The sequence below is a fragment of the Lates calcarifer genome, linkage group LG23, assembly GCF_001640805.2.
Source record: "Lates calcarifer isolate ASB-BC8 linkage group LG23, TLL_Latcal_v3, whole genome shotgun sequence".
Classification (NCBI taxonomy): Eukaryota; Metazoa; Chordata; class Actinopteri; family Centropomidae; genus Lates; species Lates calcarifer.
In genome coordinates, this window is record NC_066855.1 from 690,802 (window position 1) to 709,649 (window position 18,848).

General features: G+C 43.4%; 1 protein-coding gene across 1 annotated transcript; it reads left to right on the forward strand.

The window, feature by feature from the left end:
- Window positions 1-993: 993 nt before the first annotated feature.
- LOC108885270 (Na(+)/H(+) exchange regulatory cofactor NHE-RF1) lies at window positions 994-18,621 on the forward strand. Its single transcript, XM_051066575.1, has 5 exons — window positions 994-1,705; window positions 11,300-11,470; window positions 14,444-14,597; window positions 14,712-14,758; window positions 16,695-18,621. Exons 1-5 carry the CDS (start codon window positions 1,232-1,234, stop codon window positions 16,899-16,901), a joined length of 1,053 nt encoding a protein of 350 aa, XP_050922532.1. The 5' UTR covers window positions 994-1,231; the 3' UTR covers window positions 16,902-18,621.
- Window positions 18,622-18,848: the final 227 nt, after the last annotated feature.

The window sequence follows — 18,848 nt, forward strand, 5'->3', positions numbered from 1 at the left end:
CAGACTTTATATTAAGAGCAGTTTCTGCAGCGCTCACACACCATGAAGCCTCAAATGACCACAAACCCACTGACAAACAACACATGTCTGATAAAACTACAGGCGTGTTGATGTAGATGAGAGGAAGTCCTGTTAACTTTAGGAGGATTCCCATGAAATTAAATGCCCCCCCAAACTTAAACTGATAAATATGTTGCACCAACATCACTGCAGTTTTGTCTAATTTTATCCTTTATACTTCATGAACTTACTGTTCTTTTTAGTGAAGCTATTATTATAAAAGCTACAGATACAGAGACACAACTTCCTATTTGAAGGTCTAGCTTTCAAAATAAAAGCATAAGTATGACGTTGTAGTATGCAGAGTCAAAATAATTCGTCCTCACTGTTGTCAACCTTTTTCCATCTGTTGCATCTCAGCGTTTTTATGGTGCAGTTCACCTCATTTTGTGGAGACCATGTAATAACGTGTGGTATCATTATTTGTTAGATACTGTTTGTGTTCCTATGTTGGGACGTTGTGTGAAGGTGTGACATTTCTTGTGCAACAAAAAAAGTTCAATAACTCACTGATCTAGAAAGACCTGACAGCACTGAACAGCTACACCAACACAGTAACTAAACAACAGAAGCTCCATTAATGGTGTCAGACTGTGACACTGGTGCTCTGATCAAACTCAACACTTCCTGTTCATCACGTCCAGGAGACGACTTTAGATCCAGACCTCAGAGAAGACCCCTGAGCTCACTGCTCATATTTTACATTTGGACGTTATAGTGGAATAATCACAGGAATAAACTGTGACATGTGGTTTAGTTACAGAAATTGAGAAAAGGAGGATGTGATGATTCTTCCCATTGCTCCATCACTGGCGAAATCAGACCAGCTGAGCGGTCTTGGCTTTTATTTTGAAAATCTGGTGACAGGTGTTGATCTTATTGTGTTAACTTGACGGTGGTACCTCCGCTGAGGACGGGACGGTGACGGATTGGATGTGAAATAGAAGATTGCAACATAGCAGTCGGTAAGGGAGGATCTGTGAACCAACCAGCAGGAGAGAAAAGTCAGCATTAAAGTTTACTGTGACTCAGTTCAGCGGAAGTGAGCTCTGGTACAGTGTTACTGCGGTGAACAGGTATCACTTTTTTACATGGTTCTTGTGTGACTCCTTAATTTGAAGTGGTTTGGACAGCGGGGATAAAAGTTTTTTCTTGTAAGAAGAGCAACAACATGTCAAGCCTCCGACCCAGACTGTGTGTGCTGGAGAAAGGACCCAACGGGTACGGGTTCCACCTGCACGGAGAGAAGGGCAAGACCGGGCAGTTCATCCGGCTCGTAGAGCCCGACACCCCCGCCTTCAGAGCCGGGCTTCTAGCCGGCGACCGACTGGTGTTCGTGAACGGGGAGACCGTGGAGGGCGAGAGCCACCAGCAAGTGGTGGCCAGGATACGGGCCACCGTCGGGGCTTTAGAGCTTATCGTGGTGGACGCCGAGACGACCGAGCTGCTGAAGAAACACAATCTGCAGTGCCGGAAAGAGTTCGTCACGGAGGGGATTCCCGTTCCCGGCGGCGAGGACAGCGACTCGGACCGCGGGGACACACAGAGCAACGGCACCCCGAGGGAGTCCAGCCCTGGCCCGCGCGAGAACGGGGATACTTCCTCGGAGAGGTCAGAGAGGCTGAGTGTCAGCTCCAGCACTAAGGTACACTCACTCTGCACGACTTACTACAATATAATAAAGAATTAATACCATACAATGTGCATGCTCTGAAGCCTGAGTTCACGCGCCTAATTTTCTCATGTTCCTAGTTTCTCTCAGAGCTTTTAGGCTTTGATAAATCCTTCTCTAAGCTGGACCTTGATAAACCTCAGGTCAAAAGGTCAGCTGTTCACCTCTTGCCATGTGAACAGGAGTTGTCTATGTCTGTACCTAAAATCCTCTACCATTGGGTGATAAATATGTATTATAACACTGTTTTTTCTGGCCTTTAGCTCAGCATGTGTTACAAATCACCTTCCCACTCAAGTCCAGTTACATTTACAGAAGGTTACATCACTTAAATTTACTTTATCCATGGTTGAGAATCAGTTTATTGACAAATCTTCAGACAGAACCTGGTCTGATCTGCAAAGGTTAGGTAGGGAATAGGTCCCCCACAGAGTAACACTTCCACTGCCAGTGAAAGGCTATAAGCTAAGACAGGGGGGGTGACACAGCACCGTGAAATGTTCCAGGCCTCTACTCATTCCTGCTGAACAGAGTCTTTGTCATATAAATGTCTGTCAGTCTTTCCGGTTCCCATCTTGAATTCCCCAACAAGTTTGGCCCGTTGGTTTGGATGCTTTGTCAAACTGATGCACGTCAACGAGACGTCTCTTTTTAGCCCTATACACTATCTGAGAGGATTATAGGAGATATAATGGAACTGATGTAACAGAACAAAAATAGTACTTTCATTGGTCATGATCAGTGTGTCTGGAAATGTACTGTTGGATGAAGGAGTGTCAACAGTTTGATCAGCTTGATTAGTAACAATTCCAATCGTCTGACTTCCTGTCTGGAACTGAGCCCATGCATCATATTAGAATATTAAAATTTGAAATACTTTCATAAACTTTTCTTGCTTTTGTTCTCTGTAATCCTGCCTCTTTGAAAGACAAAGCTTTTGTTGTTGGTTATGAAACAATTTTATAACATTATTCCTTGGAAAGGTTGTAACCATAGAAGGTTTTGCAGGCTGTATAACTGTTTTAGCCAGAGCAAAGTCTGGGATCTGATTTAAATGTTGTGTAATGGCAATGCAAAATAGTCTCATTGTGGAGGTGTTTAGCTGTGTGGAACTCTGAGAATTGGAAGTGTTTTCTGTTCAGGATTTAGAAAAATAATGGGATACTTGGTTAATTTTAGACTCGACCGTCTCAGAAGGATCAGCTACAAAACAACATGAAGGACCTGTTAGTGATTCTGTATCTTGCATAGATTACATTTTAAAAACCAAAATATCTGTTGGTAAGCGTCAGGGTTAGAACTAATCATTATATTTTTTATTGATTAATCAAACATGCAAGAGAAATCAGAACAGAACAGGTGAAAAATGCACATCACAAGTTCTTAGCCAAAGGTGACAAAGTTATCTGTAGCTTGTTTTATCGGACCAAGAGTCCAAAACTCAAAGGTGATCACTTCAAGGCTGAAACATGCTTCGTCAGGCTGCAGGTAACCGTACGTATATGGGCATCACATTCACATGACTCAACAGCCAGCCAGCCATAGTAGTTTCCCTACTAGCCCTGCAAGTATCTACTTTATTACCAACTATTCAACATGGAGATAAGGATGAACGTTAGTGTGGTTCAACAACAGTAACATTGGACTTCTCTTACTGCTCACCATGAATCAATAGCCAAGTTTGCATCCAAATTCAGTAAATGAATTTCCAGAAAATCGTCAAAAGAAAATGCAGATGGACGTATTTCCATCCAATAATGTTCCGTGAATGTTAGAGTCGCACACATCGAGATAAGACAAGGTGACGCAATTAGAAGAGCACAAATCAACCCTAAAGTGAAACGTTTGAGAAGCGTGATGGAAATATTCCATTTATGTTTGTTTCATGTATTCATTTTAGGAATCTTCTTATCAGACCCCCACTAAGTGAAAAGCTCAGGCTGGCTGTGTTGCTGCAAACCTCCTGCTTCCCTCCTCTCTGATGGGAGTCTTGACAGAGGCTGACTAATAGTCTGATACCAGCCTCCCAGTGGGAAACGCTTGAGTGGGCTGGCTAACGATGACGTGAAACTAACCCTGCTGAGAATAATCATGGTTTAACAATTGTTTCTTTCACGTCTTTGCCTTGGGTTAAGCTTGGCATTGCAGTTCAGGGCTCCGTCACCAAACTTTCTTCACACTAAATTAACCAGAATCCTCACGGTGATGGTTTTGGCAAAGAGCTGCATATCTAATTCTGCAGAGTTGCTTTATTCTTGGGAGATAAAAGCATGAGCTGAGTGAGCATGTCATCATATTATGGTAACATCCTGGCCTCCCGCGACTCGGTCCTCCACCACACCGAGAACTGTCAGCTGGTCACCATAGAGACTCCCAACAGCAGAAAGAGAGGAGGCTTTGTCCAGTGTTTGCATGAGGAGAAAGACTTCTGGGCCAGGGAGGAAAAGGAGAGAGGACTCTCACGCCTCAACAAGGAGGCCACACTGACCCTGAAATACCTACACCCTCACTTAGTCAAGAGGGCTGGAGTGAAGTGAGAATATGTATGAGTGGGCAAGAGGGTGGGCCCCTGTATTAAACAGCAATTTGTTCTGTTCTTGTAGATGTGAAAATGTCAAACAAATGATTGAATATCGGGATCCTAAGGGAACTGGTGTTCAAAGTGTGGAGGCAGGGTTTAATAATAATGAGATTCTTGACTGGAAATGAAAAGTTGGTGCCATTGCACTCCTGTAAAATAACTGCACTGCTACTTTTCTTGCAGTGGAAATGAAATTGCTGGTCAGCTTTTAATGGACAGTCCATCAGTTACTCATTTGGAGAAGACACTGACTTATCGTCTTAGAAGGACACTCTTCACCCTGGGTGATCCTGGCTTGAACTGAACTTAACACTTTGATCCCAACAGTCAGAGCGAAGGCCTTGAGGCAGCACTCATCTTTCCAAAGGGTCATTTCTTTAGTGTTTCACAACGTCTCTTATCACTCTGCTCATATAAGCCTGTGAAGGAACAATTCATCTGTGGCTTTATTGATTCCGGACCAGTGAATGCTGTAAATCAAGATTACTGTGACATTACTCAATAATGGAGAATGTTTCCATAGATATCAACATTTCAAAGAGAACCACTAAAATTTGTTGTGTTCTTAGTGGCACTAAACCTGAGAATGTTCTGTCAGATATTTCTAAGTTACCTCTAACTGTCTATGACATTTTTGTACTACAGCCAACACACAGTATATTAATACCAATATATTTGTGACAGGCAGTATCACACAATAAATCAACTCCTCAATTTATCTTATTTATTTATAATTAAAGTAACTATTAGTTACAGCCTTCAGATGATTTTCAGACTTAAATGTATTCCTTGGTGCAAACTGACATATGAAGGTAAAAAAGTTCAACATTTGCTGCTGCATGTGTGACTTTATCAGCCTTGAGGTGAGGACTCACACATTCAAATATCTATGACATACAGTAGACTGGGCTTACATTAAGATATTTACTCTCTATTGCTGAAGCTGCACCTGGTAAATGAACTCTTCTGCTGACTGGATGTTGGTGAGCATTGTTCAGACCTCTCAGCAGTGATCACATAATTACCATTATTACCACGTATGTGCTGAGAGGCTGTTAGATGTGTTTGTACGATGCAGGCAGAGTCAACTGCTTGGTCAAAATCTAAATCATTATGTTGTGTTTGTGTCTGAGGGTGAATGAAATGCTGTTTAAATTAACTGACACATTTCACACATCAGCTGACACCTGACTGGGCAGTGCTTCCTGTTAATCTCACCATCAGTGTGAGGCCAACCACATACTGAACTCTACAGTGAACTGTCCTCTAAAAATATGACCCTGTAGGTCCTGACTCATGTTTACGTTTTAATGTTAGACAGTGTGACTGAAACACAGGACTCTGACACAGTGAGACCGCCGTTCATTTCACTTCTGAAACTGACCATTGTGTTTTCTGACCATACCTGTTCCAGGATCTTTATCTGAACCTAACCAAGTTCTTTTGGTTCCTTATCCTAACCAAACCATGACCGTTCCGTAAGATTAACAGCGTATTTATTATCGTGGCCATGACAACAAAGGTCTGGTACACCTGTAGCTATTTCAGGCGACGCTCTGAACATATCAGAGGTTTGAGACAAACAACCTGCATGGTCGTACGGGCTGGTGGACATGTTGATTGCAGTTGATAAACCTAGCCTATTTATAGTCACGTTACAACCTTTACTTCAAGACCGTCGTACCAAACTACTTGTTTTTTAGTAGTAGATAGCACTGATTATTGTGTGCTCTGTCAGAAACTCAGCAGAAGGGTGTAATGATATTACTGGTTATCGAAAAAAATCAGAACGTTTTGTGACTGAGATCAAATCTTACTGACGTTGCCTGGGGGAGTAGTTTGTCATCAGATGGTTCTTTCTATGGGCTGCCGTCCAAAAAAAACACTTAAAGTCCTGTTGGTGCCATCTGACCAGGATCCTCACTGCCTCCCTGTTTTCTTAGTGACATACTCTTACAGAACAGCCTGTTGGTCATCTAAGCTTTCCTCCCAGGTCTTTATTATTAGCATTAAAGAACATGGGGACGTTCATTCATTTATGATTCATCTGGCGCTAATTGTGGACACGCTCCCATCACTCATCACTCCTGTGATCAGTTAAGCCGTCTACTGAAAGTCTGCAGATCCATCGAGATTTAATCAGGGTCTTTGGCATGACAGGGATTATAATTACATTTGGACCAAGTAATTAGCCGAGTGTCTTTGAAGTCTCTCCTACTCTCACACTGTGAATGAACTGATAGTATATTACATATGGGGCTGTGTCCTCGGGCTTTGGGCTCAGCCTGCTTCCTTCTCTAATCGGTCAGCAGCTGCTAAAGTGAGAATCCAGTGTGACCAAACAGATTGAGATGTTCAGATACAAAGAGACCAGAGGGACAGAGTGTGGGAATATAAAAATGTTTTAATATTTTCTGAAATATAGGCACTACAGATACTAATGCCTAATAAATTAAAAGCTTATCTGACTTATTTATGCTACTTGCTAATGTCAAGCTAACGATAGTATCAGCAGACATTTCAGCAGAATGTCTGTTAGGGTTTTTTTTTTTTTTTTGCCACAACATCCTTTGTGGCTGACTCTTGTAAATTTGTTTGGGTGGTTTTCCCTGTTGCCTATTCCTGCCACCTCCTGCTTGTACTTATTGTAAATGATCCTTGAAACGAGGCTCAGATGAGAGTGGTTAAAACATAAAGTATAAAAGCAGCATGAAGGCCGGACTCAGGGGTGTTAGAGAAGTAGGTTAAAGAGTAGTGTTTGATCTTAAACTCATTTCCGTTGCAGATTTTGTGTGCAGGGGCCAGCTCTACAACCACACACACATGCAGCAATGCAAACATGGGTGACACACACACACACACACACACACACAGCAGGTTCCTCTGTCTGCACACGAGCTGATAGCTGTTGGGGTGGAACCTGTGAAAAAACCACTTCCTGTCCTCATAGCTTGTTGCTATAGTGCTGAAGCTAGATTGTTTGTTTTTGTCTCAGCCAGTTAATGATAACCACGATGCTACACATAGTGGCAGGTCTGTGTAGTTTGTGTTTATTATGTAAGATAATAACTTCCCCAGGCAATAAACTTAAAGCTGAATCTTATCCTGTTGAGCACACAAAGGCAGTCTGTATGTGGCTGAATAGTTTGGACATCACACACTAAAATACAACTGTTTTCCTCACTGTAGGCATCATGTGTGGCAGAACTCAGACAAACCCGTTTGGGTGGTTCTACAGAATTATTCAGTCCATAGACATGCGGCAGTCATCCCATATTTGTAGAAGTTTTACAGCGTGTTTGGGGTGTAGTGATCGTGCCCAGAGATACTCATAGTTTTCACATCACACACGGTTTAGTGTTTCATCCTCAGTCCAAGGTCCTCTCAACAAGTCTGCCCTCATTATACCAGGCTGGAGCACAGGATCTGATGTTTAACTACACTGAGCTGTAAAACCATTAACCTTTGATATCCAACAAGCTTAGGGGATGTTTACAGTGGCTGCCTGCGGCCTCTGGTGCCGTCACACTAAAACTAGGGCTAATCCTGCAGTCACACTGTGGCTGTGCGTCGCATGTCGCACACCAGATGTTATTTCTTTGGTGGAGCCTGCAGCCAGGTCTTTGGTATCTGACAGAGCCCTGTGTTACACTTATTACAGCCCCCTGTGGCAGAGGTTCTAACTCTGTACAGTGACCTTAAAGATTTTCTTTTGACTGAGCAGAAACTGTGTAAAACAACTGCTGATAATTTCAAAGTGAAGAAATGAATGACATCCCTGGACAGTCAGAGCACGTCTCCATCAGAGCTGCTGAAATGTCTGTGAGTTACAGTCAGCATTTCTTAATAAGTGACAAGTCTGCTCTATATGACACTTCCTGTCAGCAGCTGCAAGCATTATTCAGGCACAGTAGGTGATGTGTATCTATGTATGTAGATAGATAGAGAGAATAGAGAAAGGGTTTTCACACTGTGAGGTGCAGAGGGACAGATGTATGTCAGGAGGTTAGCTACTGTAGTTTGGTCACTTATCAACACAGACTGCAGCTGCTGCAGCATCAACACTCAGCTCATAGAGGAAATAAACTTAAAGCAGAACCCAGCTGTAATTAATTTGCATCAAAAATCGTTGCTGGTCATTTACAAGCAGCTGCATCGCTACATGTGCTACACACCACTGGGTTGAGCACCAATGAGCATTGAAATACTGGCAGAAAAAGTAGTTTGTTGCAGTGGAACAACAGCATAAACTTTGCATACCACCAGTCAACATGGCGCACCAGGAAGAGTCAGCATGTGCAGCTGAATTCTGCTTCACTACAGTTTCATCAGGGGTCATCAGGGTGTCATATTATTACTGTGGTCCAGTCACAGTGTGTCACATGTTGTAGAAATATTCAGATTAAGTGTAGAAATATAGCAACAAACACTGTGTTGAACAGACTCTGCTGGACTTTCACCCAGTGGTGTCTCTGCACTGTTCTGCTGTGGCTCTGCTGATACTGTGGTTTTCCTGTGTGTACTGAAAATCACTAAGTATTCAAATGTCACTCATAAAGCCTGTTGAGCTGCTGTGGAAACAGCTTCATGACAAAGACTGAATACTCATTTTGTTTGTTAATACTTTTCCATGACTGTTGCAGAGTTTATTGCTCAGGTTTCAGCCTCAGTAAAAAGCTCCACAGTCTTTTCACATTGAGGCCAAATGCAGAGAGAACAGGGCACAGGCAGAGAGACACCTGCTGGCCACCTTATTAAAGAGTGTGGTGAATGATAATATTTCAGGTCTGACAGTGACTTTACTTGAGTTTCAAGGCAGAAACTGTCAACAGTTGTGGAATCTGATCAGAGGGAAACTTACCCTGGCATCCTTCTTGGATCCTGGCTTGTCTTCGTTCCTCCATTATCCCTCCTCCACCTCCCTGCTGGGTGCTGTCACTACGCCCAGGCCTCCGTCCTTTAGGCCTCTCTGAGCCCAGGTCGACAAAAACAACAGACTTTATCCTGTGGGGAGAGAGTGAGATCAGACCGGGGGACACATGTTAGCATGAAGCCAGAGATAGAGATTCACCTGAGCACGTCAGAGGGATGGAGTGATGCTGGTGCTGTGATAGAGGGAGATATGGAGATAGAAATCACGAGACATCTGTACTTGTGTTCTCGGGGTGTAGATGTGTGACAGACAGAGAGCTGATAGTCGGTCTCTGGTCACCTCCTGAGCCACGAGCTGATTCTCTGCTCCCCTGCTGCGCAGTAAAAGGATTATATGGTGCTTGTTCACCAACATGACAGCTTCAGATACCTGTCAGCAGCCAAGAAGTGCCGTTCTGAACCCTCGTTTTTATTTTGATTTCTGGAATTGAGGGCAGGACTGGCTGGATTGTAAACAGCTTGAAATCTCAGCGCCGGCTGAAGCAGCAGTGGCTGCTGTATACATTCATTTAAAATGTACTTTAGTGTGTTTGCCACGTTTGTGTGTATGAGTCACCAGTGTTCCCTCCACAGAGCTTGTGGTTTCTGAAAGGAAAGCGAGGGAAGGAACTTTTAATCCCTGACTTTATCCTTAAAGCTGCATTAATTGATATTTTTGGTCGCATGCGGCAGCGGATCAACTGTCAAACACGACACTGACATAATGTCACATCTGCACGTTCAGCAGACACAGCAACACTGGAAGTCATGTGGAGTCGTGTTTCTGGTCAGAGTGTGGAGTTTTAGGTGCAGATGAGCTTCAGTGTTAACCAGCTGCTAACTTTGTCCTGCTGCTGCTGCAGGAAATGAGGCTGTTTAGAGCAGTGAGGGCGAAGCAAAAACACTTAAAGTTGCGGTTGGACTGTTAAATGTCCTGTATGTGTGCCTCAGATATTTGTGGCGTGCAGCAGTCCAGTGCACTTTGCACCTCAGCTGTTATATCATCCTTATCATCTTCATTAACAGCCATTGGTTATGTGGGTTTTGTCATAAATGTGTGATTCCTAACCAAAGGTTCAACCAGACTATCACCTCCCAAGGTCACACTGCCTCACCCAGGAATGTTTCAGCAATCATCAACCACTCTGATTTCATATTAACCACCAGATCAATTCATAGTCCACTCTGTGAGTGAATGCTGAGGTTGCAGTGGCTGATCTTAAATTGTCACCTGGCAGAGAATCATTTACAGATAGCTGCTGATAGCTGAGGATGCAGCAGAGATAGCTGTGGTTTTATCAGGTGATGGAGGTACAGCAGGTGGGTGGAGGACATGGTTTATCAGAGCTTCAGGTGCTCGCTGTTCTGTTACTGACTCATGCACATGTTCACCATCAAAGGCTTTAGAGGCTGCTTATCATTTTCACCTGAAATTAATTCTAATAATTCTAATTAATAATCAGAAACTCTTCGCGTAAATAATGAGATGTTAAGCAGCTGAACCTGCTCGACTTCAGATGTCCTCAGTTAACGACAGTATTGTGAAAGAGACTAATTATCCTCCCTGCGTGGTTAAAGTGTGGTTGGCAGCTACGCCACTCGGAAAAATTTTGCAACCGAGGCGCTGGAAAATGACAACACCCTTATGGAGCTGAGCCATTTTGTAATAGGAGCCCATGCAACAATCATTTCCAGCAGTCCTGTAATACAGATGCAGGCTCATGACGCTAAATGAACACGCAGGTTCTTCACCCACACGTGGTGTTACAGACGTTTAAACAGGAATCAGCCACAGCAGGAGGCTCTGCACACAGCTGGGACAGAGTCAGCTACAGGACGTGTCCTATTATTACAGTTTTAGTAAGACTTGATATGGTCTGTCCAAATAATTACCACGTACACTGTATGTAAAGTGAATATGTCATTCTCTGGAATGGTGACAATAAAATAAACATAAGCAACAATAAAAAGCTCAGCAGAGACAGAGACAGTAAACCTGTTCACACCTGAAAATGAACGGTCATGCTGATCATTCTCTCCTGTGTGTGTGTGTGTGTGTGTGTGTGTGTGTGCAGGATGAGAGAGGCGGGCTGCGGCCTCGTCTCTACCACCTGAAGAAGGGAACCAGCGGCTACGGCTTCAACCTGCACAGCGAGAAGTCGAGACCGGGCCAGTTCATCCGAGCTGTGGACGAAGACTCTCCGGCTCAGAGAGCTGGACTCAGACCACAGGACAAGATCGTCCAGGTACACAACACACACTTTTTCTGCAGCGAGAGTTCTGCTTGATCCTGCGTCTGCCGAGTGTGTGTTATCGTGTTTGTCTGTGTATCAGCTGTAATCCTATTACACTGGTGGGCAAATGGAAAACTGAAATCCCAGGAAGTGTTAGATGGAGAGTGTATGTGACTGTTCTGTGCATATGTTTTGTGTGTGTGTGTGGATGTGTTATATGTCTGTGTGTGTGATTTGTGTGTGAGCACCTGTGTGTGTGTGTGACCACCAGGCTGTTTGGCCATGTTGAACATGGCAGGGTCAGAGTTAATCCACTTACTGCGTCTGTGGGCTGAATTACAGGCTGCTCAAACAGTCTGCAGGGCCTCACATGCAGGAGAGAAGAGGGGGGAGGAAGAATGATGGAAATGAGGTGATACCACAACTGTACCACACAGTGTTCCCACTAAGATGGCGGACACTGTGGAGACTTCAGAGGTGAACTGGGGAAAGAGAACGCTGAGAATGTGATGATATTTTTTGAAGAGGTCAGGGGTCACCTGAGAGAAACACAGCACAGTGTTTCTGTACCACCTGTTGACATTCACAGCCAGTGTGGGAGCTGGTGAGACGGAGAGATTCCTGACAGTATTCCCGACTCGGCTCGTCCTCCCACAGGAATTCCTCAGTTACTTATCTCCCTGGATGCTTGATTAGTTCCAACTCTGGGAGTATTGCTTCACACCACGCCCTGTAATAACAGTGTTACCACACACTTTCCACCATGGTACCATTACTCTTCTGCTGTCGCTGAGGCACAGCATTACATTTCATACTTTCACCTCTCTTATCTTTTAATATCAGAATTCATTTACTTTGCCCTAGGGTTGCAAAGAGGTGGAAAATTTTAGGTAAATTTCTTAAAACTTTCCAGAAACATTCCATTGGAAAGGTTAAACTGGGGAATTAAAGATTGAATTAGAAATTATGAGCAGACGTTTTAAATTTATATTTTTGACTTTGCTTTCTTTCTGAGTTGAACTTAACTTTCACTGAACAACGAAAAAACATGAATGTGGAATAAAATAACCAAATAAACATGATGTTAGCTAGCTTATATCTGATTTAGCAGCTAGCTGCTGTTTAGACACATGTTATTTTGTGCTTGTTAAACTTCAGTACCATTGATCAAATATATTTACCACAGTAATATCATCTCAGTTTAGTTGACTGGACGTCGTCTGTGGGCTCAGATGCAGCAGTAGAAATGATTTGGTTTTAACCAAGCTTTTTGCTGACACAGGTTCATTTTTTCCACTTCATTTAGTTCCCTGTTACAGGCTAACCTGCAGATTTGCAGATTTGCAGTTTATTCACGTTAATTCCCACAGAAAGTTTCCAGCGTTGAAACCTACTTTGCCCACTGTCCTCTGAGGGAATGATCAGTCAACTGGAATGTCTTAGATTGAAGGTAATAGAGTATAGTATGCTGACGTGGTCACTGGTGAGAAACCATCAGGTTGACCTGGCAGCCTTCACCTGCTCCACAGTCACTGCACTAAAGGGCAAAAAAGAAAGTTTCCTCTCAGGGATCAATAAAGTATCAGGTCAGACTGGAGCTGCTGGTTTCCTCACAGCTGCAGCTGTGAGCATTAATCCATGGAAACATTAAGGACAAACACGAGCCTGGTGTTTGACAGCAGTAAACAGGCTGTAACAGAGTCTCTGGTCTGAGCAGGTCCACACTCATGCTGGGTGTGTCCATCCTGATGTGGGTGTGATATAAATATTCCACCCACAGGGTTCAGCTGTGTCTGCTGGAGCAGCAACTGAGATGGACTGGCAGTCCAATCTGTTCAGTGTTATCTAAAGAAAGCGTCTGGACACTCCCTATAATACAGATATATCTAACATATGTCACATATGTCACAGTCAGAAAGGAAATATCATAAGACCACTGCTGAGCAGCTACAGAACATATGTCAACATATGATAAATGAGAGCTGGGTGATGTGGAAACAAATCGGTATATATCACAATGTAAATCAAATCACTGTTCCTGTTCCTGAAGATTTCATCAGGTGAATGTTTGTGTAGTAAGACATGGAGCTGGAGAAAGTGACGCTGTGGTCTGTTGTTGTTTTGGGACTGGTTGTTTTAGGGGGACCAGCAGAACCTGCTCAGGTGTTAACAGATGAGTGGTGTTACCTGTCTGTGCGGGAACATGCTACTTCTTCTTTAAACAGCCAAAATATCTTGGACTCCTCTTTTCAACGGTCGCCTCGTCTTTTGAGCCTCGGCCTGTGTCCGTCGCAGCGTCTTCTTCTTCGCTAACATTTCCTGTCGCCATTTTCTCTTTAATCCCGCTCCCGCTCCTGACGCGCTGTGTGCGTCAACCTAACATGACGTAACTCAGTTCCGGCCATGTGATTGGTTCGGATGTTGTCTGGATGGAACGAGTTATATCAACGTCGTATCGATCATCTTGTTTTTCTGTCGAGGGAGAGTTATTTTCCGATAATTATCTTATTTTATTATCATTTTTGTCACTCAGCCGTAACTGTGGAGTAATATTATTTATAGAAAATATTACACTGATGCTAAAAATCACTATAAGTACTATAAAGCCCCTAAAACAAACGAGCGTTAAACAGTTAAAGGAGAGATTGTGTTTTTGGATGGGTGACGTAGCAGGAGTTTAAAGATGGCGATAAGGACTCAACCAAGTATAAAACCATGGGGGAGTTCACCTGAGATGAAGAGGAAGAATTCCCCACTGAAACAAAAAAAGAGTCAGTTATGTAATTATTTCATATTTATCTGATCTTTATCTTTATTGTTGTTTACAAATATTACTCTGTAATTAATTGAGTATTAATTGAAAGACAGTTTATTGTCTTCTGTGGTTTAGTTTCTGCCAGAATCTCAGAAGAAACTTTGTTTTTATTTTTACTGTCCACATTCCGACTGATGTGTTTTCCTTCTTCCTCTGCTGTCGTCTCTCAGGTTAACGGTGTGTCAGTGATCGGGATGCTGCACTCAGAGGTGGTCGCAGCCATCAAGGCCGGAGGAGACCAGACCAGACTTCTGGTGGTCGACACCGAGACTGACGACTTCTTCAAGAGATGCAACGTCCTGCCCACTGAGGAACACATCACCGGTAACACACACAAACACACCACCGTCTGCAGACAGAATGACTGTGACTGATGAGAAATCTATTAACGATGATTGTATAATGAGGGTGATTTTATGTGTTCTTACCTGACTGTAGGACCTCTTCCTGAACCAGCATCGGAGAGAGCATCAGAGGGTGAAGAGGTGAGAACTTCACTTCACACACACACACACACACACTTCCTCACTGATAGCGGCCTGGAAAAGCCCAGCTGATCCTCTCTGGACATTCCTGGTAGCAGATTAGGATTTCTGGACAGTGTTGTGTGAAGCACACTGGCTGTCATCATGTGCTTCCTGTCAGGACCAGACTGTAAAACTCAGTCTGACTCATAATGTTTTAGATTCTCTATTTTCCTCTCTCTCTGTTTTTACTCTAGAATGTTGTATTTATTTGTTTAACACATCATTAAAAGTAAAAAATACAAAAGGTTAGATTCTGTACTGTGTCAGTGCACAGGCCTGAGAACTGGTGAGATGTTTCTTAAACAAAACCACACCATGAGCACGTCATCACAATTGATCACCACTGAAATCTGATATTACAGATGATGATAGTGAAATATTGAGCAGCTGGCAGCCTGGTATAGGTTCAAAAGCGACAGGAGACAGATAATAATGACTGAATGTTATCAGGTTAGAATTTACACCAATATTTCCCATAATGCAGCTCACTAGCTCCTTTTGTTTAGACCCTCGTTGCTTTGTAAACACCCACGTATACAGTTACACTTTCTGATCCGAGAGAGGCAGACTCCATGATCTCCATGTGTAAAAGCAGTGAAATGCTCCTTTAATTAGCGGCTGGTGTGAGCTCACTGTGTTGGTGAGACGTTCACAGGCACAGCAGAGGGTGAGTTTATCAAAAGTAAACACACTCCTGTAGGAAGAAACAGCAACACACACACACACACACACACAACACACACACACAACACACACACACACACACACACACTGACAACATGGGAAAAGTGGATTGGCCCCTCTGGTGACATTGTGGCTGACCCTTCACCATGGCAACAAGAGCTCAGCACTGTGTGTTTCCCCCCTCTCCCTCTCCCTCTCCTCTCTCTCTCTCTCTCTCTCTTCTGTGTCCTGGAGGATCATGGGATTGAAGTGGCTTTAACTCTCAAGGCGAGTTGGGGATTATGCTAATGAGATGACTAACGAGCGCTGTTCACATACTCACACAGATTCTACTCCACCGCAGCAGAAACAATCACTCATTCACCAGCAATTACATAACACAGCGCTCGGCATAAACATTCATGACGACCTCTGAACTTAAATGTGTGTGTGTGTGTGTGTGCTCTGTTTTAAGATGGGTCTGATTAACACACACATACAGCAGCGCAGTAACATCAGCAGCTGATTAAACTGAGCTGAACTGAGCTTTAAAAAACTTTAAAAACAGCCTGTTCTGCCTCCTCACAGAGAATCTTTCAGTCACATGTGAACTCCTGAAAACAGACAGGAAATATCAGCAAATAGCTTCTGAGGTCCGACCACTTAAATCAAACACTCCTGACCAAATAGAGTCGATATCAAGAGGTTTTGAAGCTGCATTTGTGAAAATATAAAGCCCATTAAAAAGACGAGTGTCTGAGTGAAAAAGCAGTTGTTGTGGTTAAAGTGTGTGCATGTGTTAAAAGCCTCTCCAGGCCTCTAGAAAACATCACCGCAGGGCTCTGGTGTTGTGAGTTTATTTTTAGCGGAGCAGCTGCTTATGAATTGGATGCCAGTTTTATTCATACATGAGGTGAATCACACAGAGACATGTTCTGTGGAGCTTCCAGCTGAAGAATGTGAACATGAGCGAGGACGTCTTTTTAATATTTCAACCAGTTTTCCATCCTGCAGACAGATTAGTGCTGACACTGAGCCTCAGCTTTAATAAGTGAGTGATCTGCGTTACTGACAGGAGGAGTCTGCTGCCCCCTGCTGGTCACCATCAGGCAGTAAACTGCACAGCCTCACTTCACACAAACTGATTTGCAGACAAACTAACAGTAAAAGTGTCCAGTGTCTGATCGAGTGGTCGCACACGTGAACAGTGTGTTTGGTGTGTGTTTGACAGGCGTCAGCAGAGATGAAGCCTCATGTGTCGGTGAGCTCGTCAGCCTCCAGCGCCTCCTCCAACGCCTCCCTGCCAGCAGCAGCTCCCAGCTCCCCTCCTGCAGAGGTACTGTCTGCAGCCACACCGCAACAACACGGAAGCACTGTTACTTTCTGTTTCCCTCAGCAAAACGTTCGGTTTCTGAACAGCAGACGTGGTGAAAGATGAGCATACTTCTGTGAATTTCTTCTAAGTAACCCTGGTTTCATGTAATGGAACATAATGTGAGATTTCAAGAGCAAAGCTGAGATTCTTTGAAATAAAAACACAATGTTACGTAATATTTCAAGAGAAGCTTTAAGAAATAATACAACTTTTTAAAAGCTAAAATATTCAGATTGTTTTCTCAGATTGTTTGTATGTAAGTAAATCTGAACATCAGACTCTTAAGTCTGACTCACACTAAAAGATTTTTAAAAATGTGAGAGAGCACACACACGACGACAGATAACGACAGATTTCACACCACACACTAACAGATTCACCAACAACCAGAGTCTGGACTCTCAAAACTCCAAAACTTGCGCAGTCAAATGCGACTTTAGAGTAAACAAACATGGCGGACGACGGCGTCACTTGTTTGTTGGGATTTTCTCCGATCGTCTTCAGAGCAGATCAGGGGAGGTAAACTCAGTCTGAACACACCTCACACCACAGGACAATCTGACCAGATCATCTTTACAACCATCAGATAATCAGGCATCTTTGATCGCGGGGGGTTTATTATTATCTTTATTGATTATTATTAAGTCCTCAGGCCCAGATTAATGCACAGTCTGTGTTTGTGTGTCCAGGTTGAGCAGGGAGCCGGCTCCAGCAGCTGACAGCCTGGGTCTGGGTCTGTCACTGGCTCAGGCCAGAGAACGAGCCCATAAGAAACGAGCCGCCAAGAAAGCTCCGCCCATGGACTGGAGCAAGAGGAACGAACTGTTCAGCAACTTGTAAACATCATCATCATCATCATCATCATCATCATCATCAGTTGTGTCTCGTCCAGACTCGTCTGTCCCGCCCTCCAGTGGAGGACCCACAGAGATAATCAGCCTCTGCTCTCCTCGTGTCTGGATTCGGTTTTTAACTTTATCACACTGCGAATGAAAGACACCGTGTTCATCTAGAATGTTTTAAACTCCCATGTTAAACAGTATTATTATGATTTTATTGTTTTAATTTAGGGTTTTGCCACTTATGAGATGTCAGTGTCACACACAGGAATGAATGTTAATATGTGAAGAGAGAGGAGGAATAGTAATGTACAGTTTCTCATATGAAAAGGACCACGTCAGGAATAATGGGACACAGGGAAAAATAAATTATTGACAGATTTTGAGCGAAAGATTTTAAAGCTACAGTTTAATGAATGTCACACGTCGGTGTCTGCAATCAGTGACTAGAATGAAAGAATATATATTTTCTTTACTCGGTATCTGTGAATGAGCTGCGCTGAGAAACTGCTGAGCCCTCACTGCCAAGAGAAGCATTCCTCGACAATCTGTTTTCCTGTCAGAGCAGTGTTAGAACAGCAACAGTATGTTAAAGTCGAACGACGGCTGAAGGGACCGTGTAGTTTTTTAGGATCATGAAAGCTCGGGTAGCCTTGGAAACAACCCTCCATGTTTCTGTCATCACAATGTTTGATTCAATAAAATTATTTTTTCATGTCGCTCTTAGATTTGTACATACATGAATAAATGATTTAAGAGAAAATTTATTTTGACTGACTCGAGAGAAGTGAAGCTCCTCAGTATGTTGAATTGATTCTGCTGAAATTTCTGGAATTTAAAGCTGCATCATCCACACCTGAGACAGGCAGGTGTGCTGGTGTTGATGCTCTGCTGTAGAATGTACTGATGAGCACTGACAAATATAACATCTGGATCAAACTGAACTGAGTCTGTTTTGTCGTACCTGAGACCTGTGACTTTGTTATTGTTTCCTGTGACAGCAGGCAGCTGTTAGCTGTGTGCACATCAACAATGCATGACTGATGAAAGACACACTCACCAGGAACAGTGAGCAGTGAGCGCACAATGACTGTCCTTGGCTCACAAACACACACTACAAACAGGAAGCTGCAGCCATGGATGTTTCTGCAGAAAACTGATCTCAGGACTC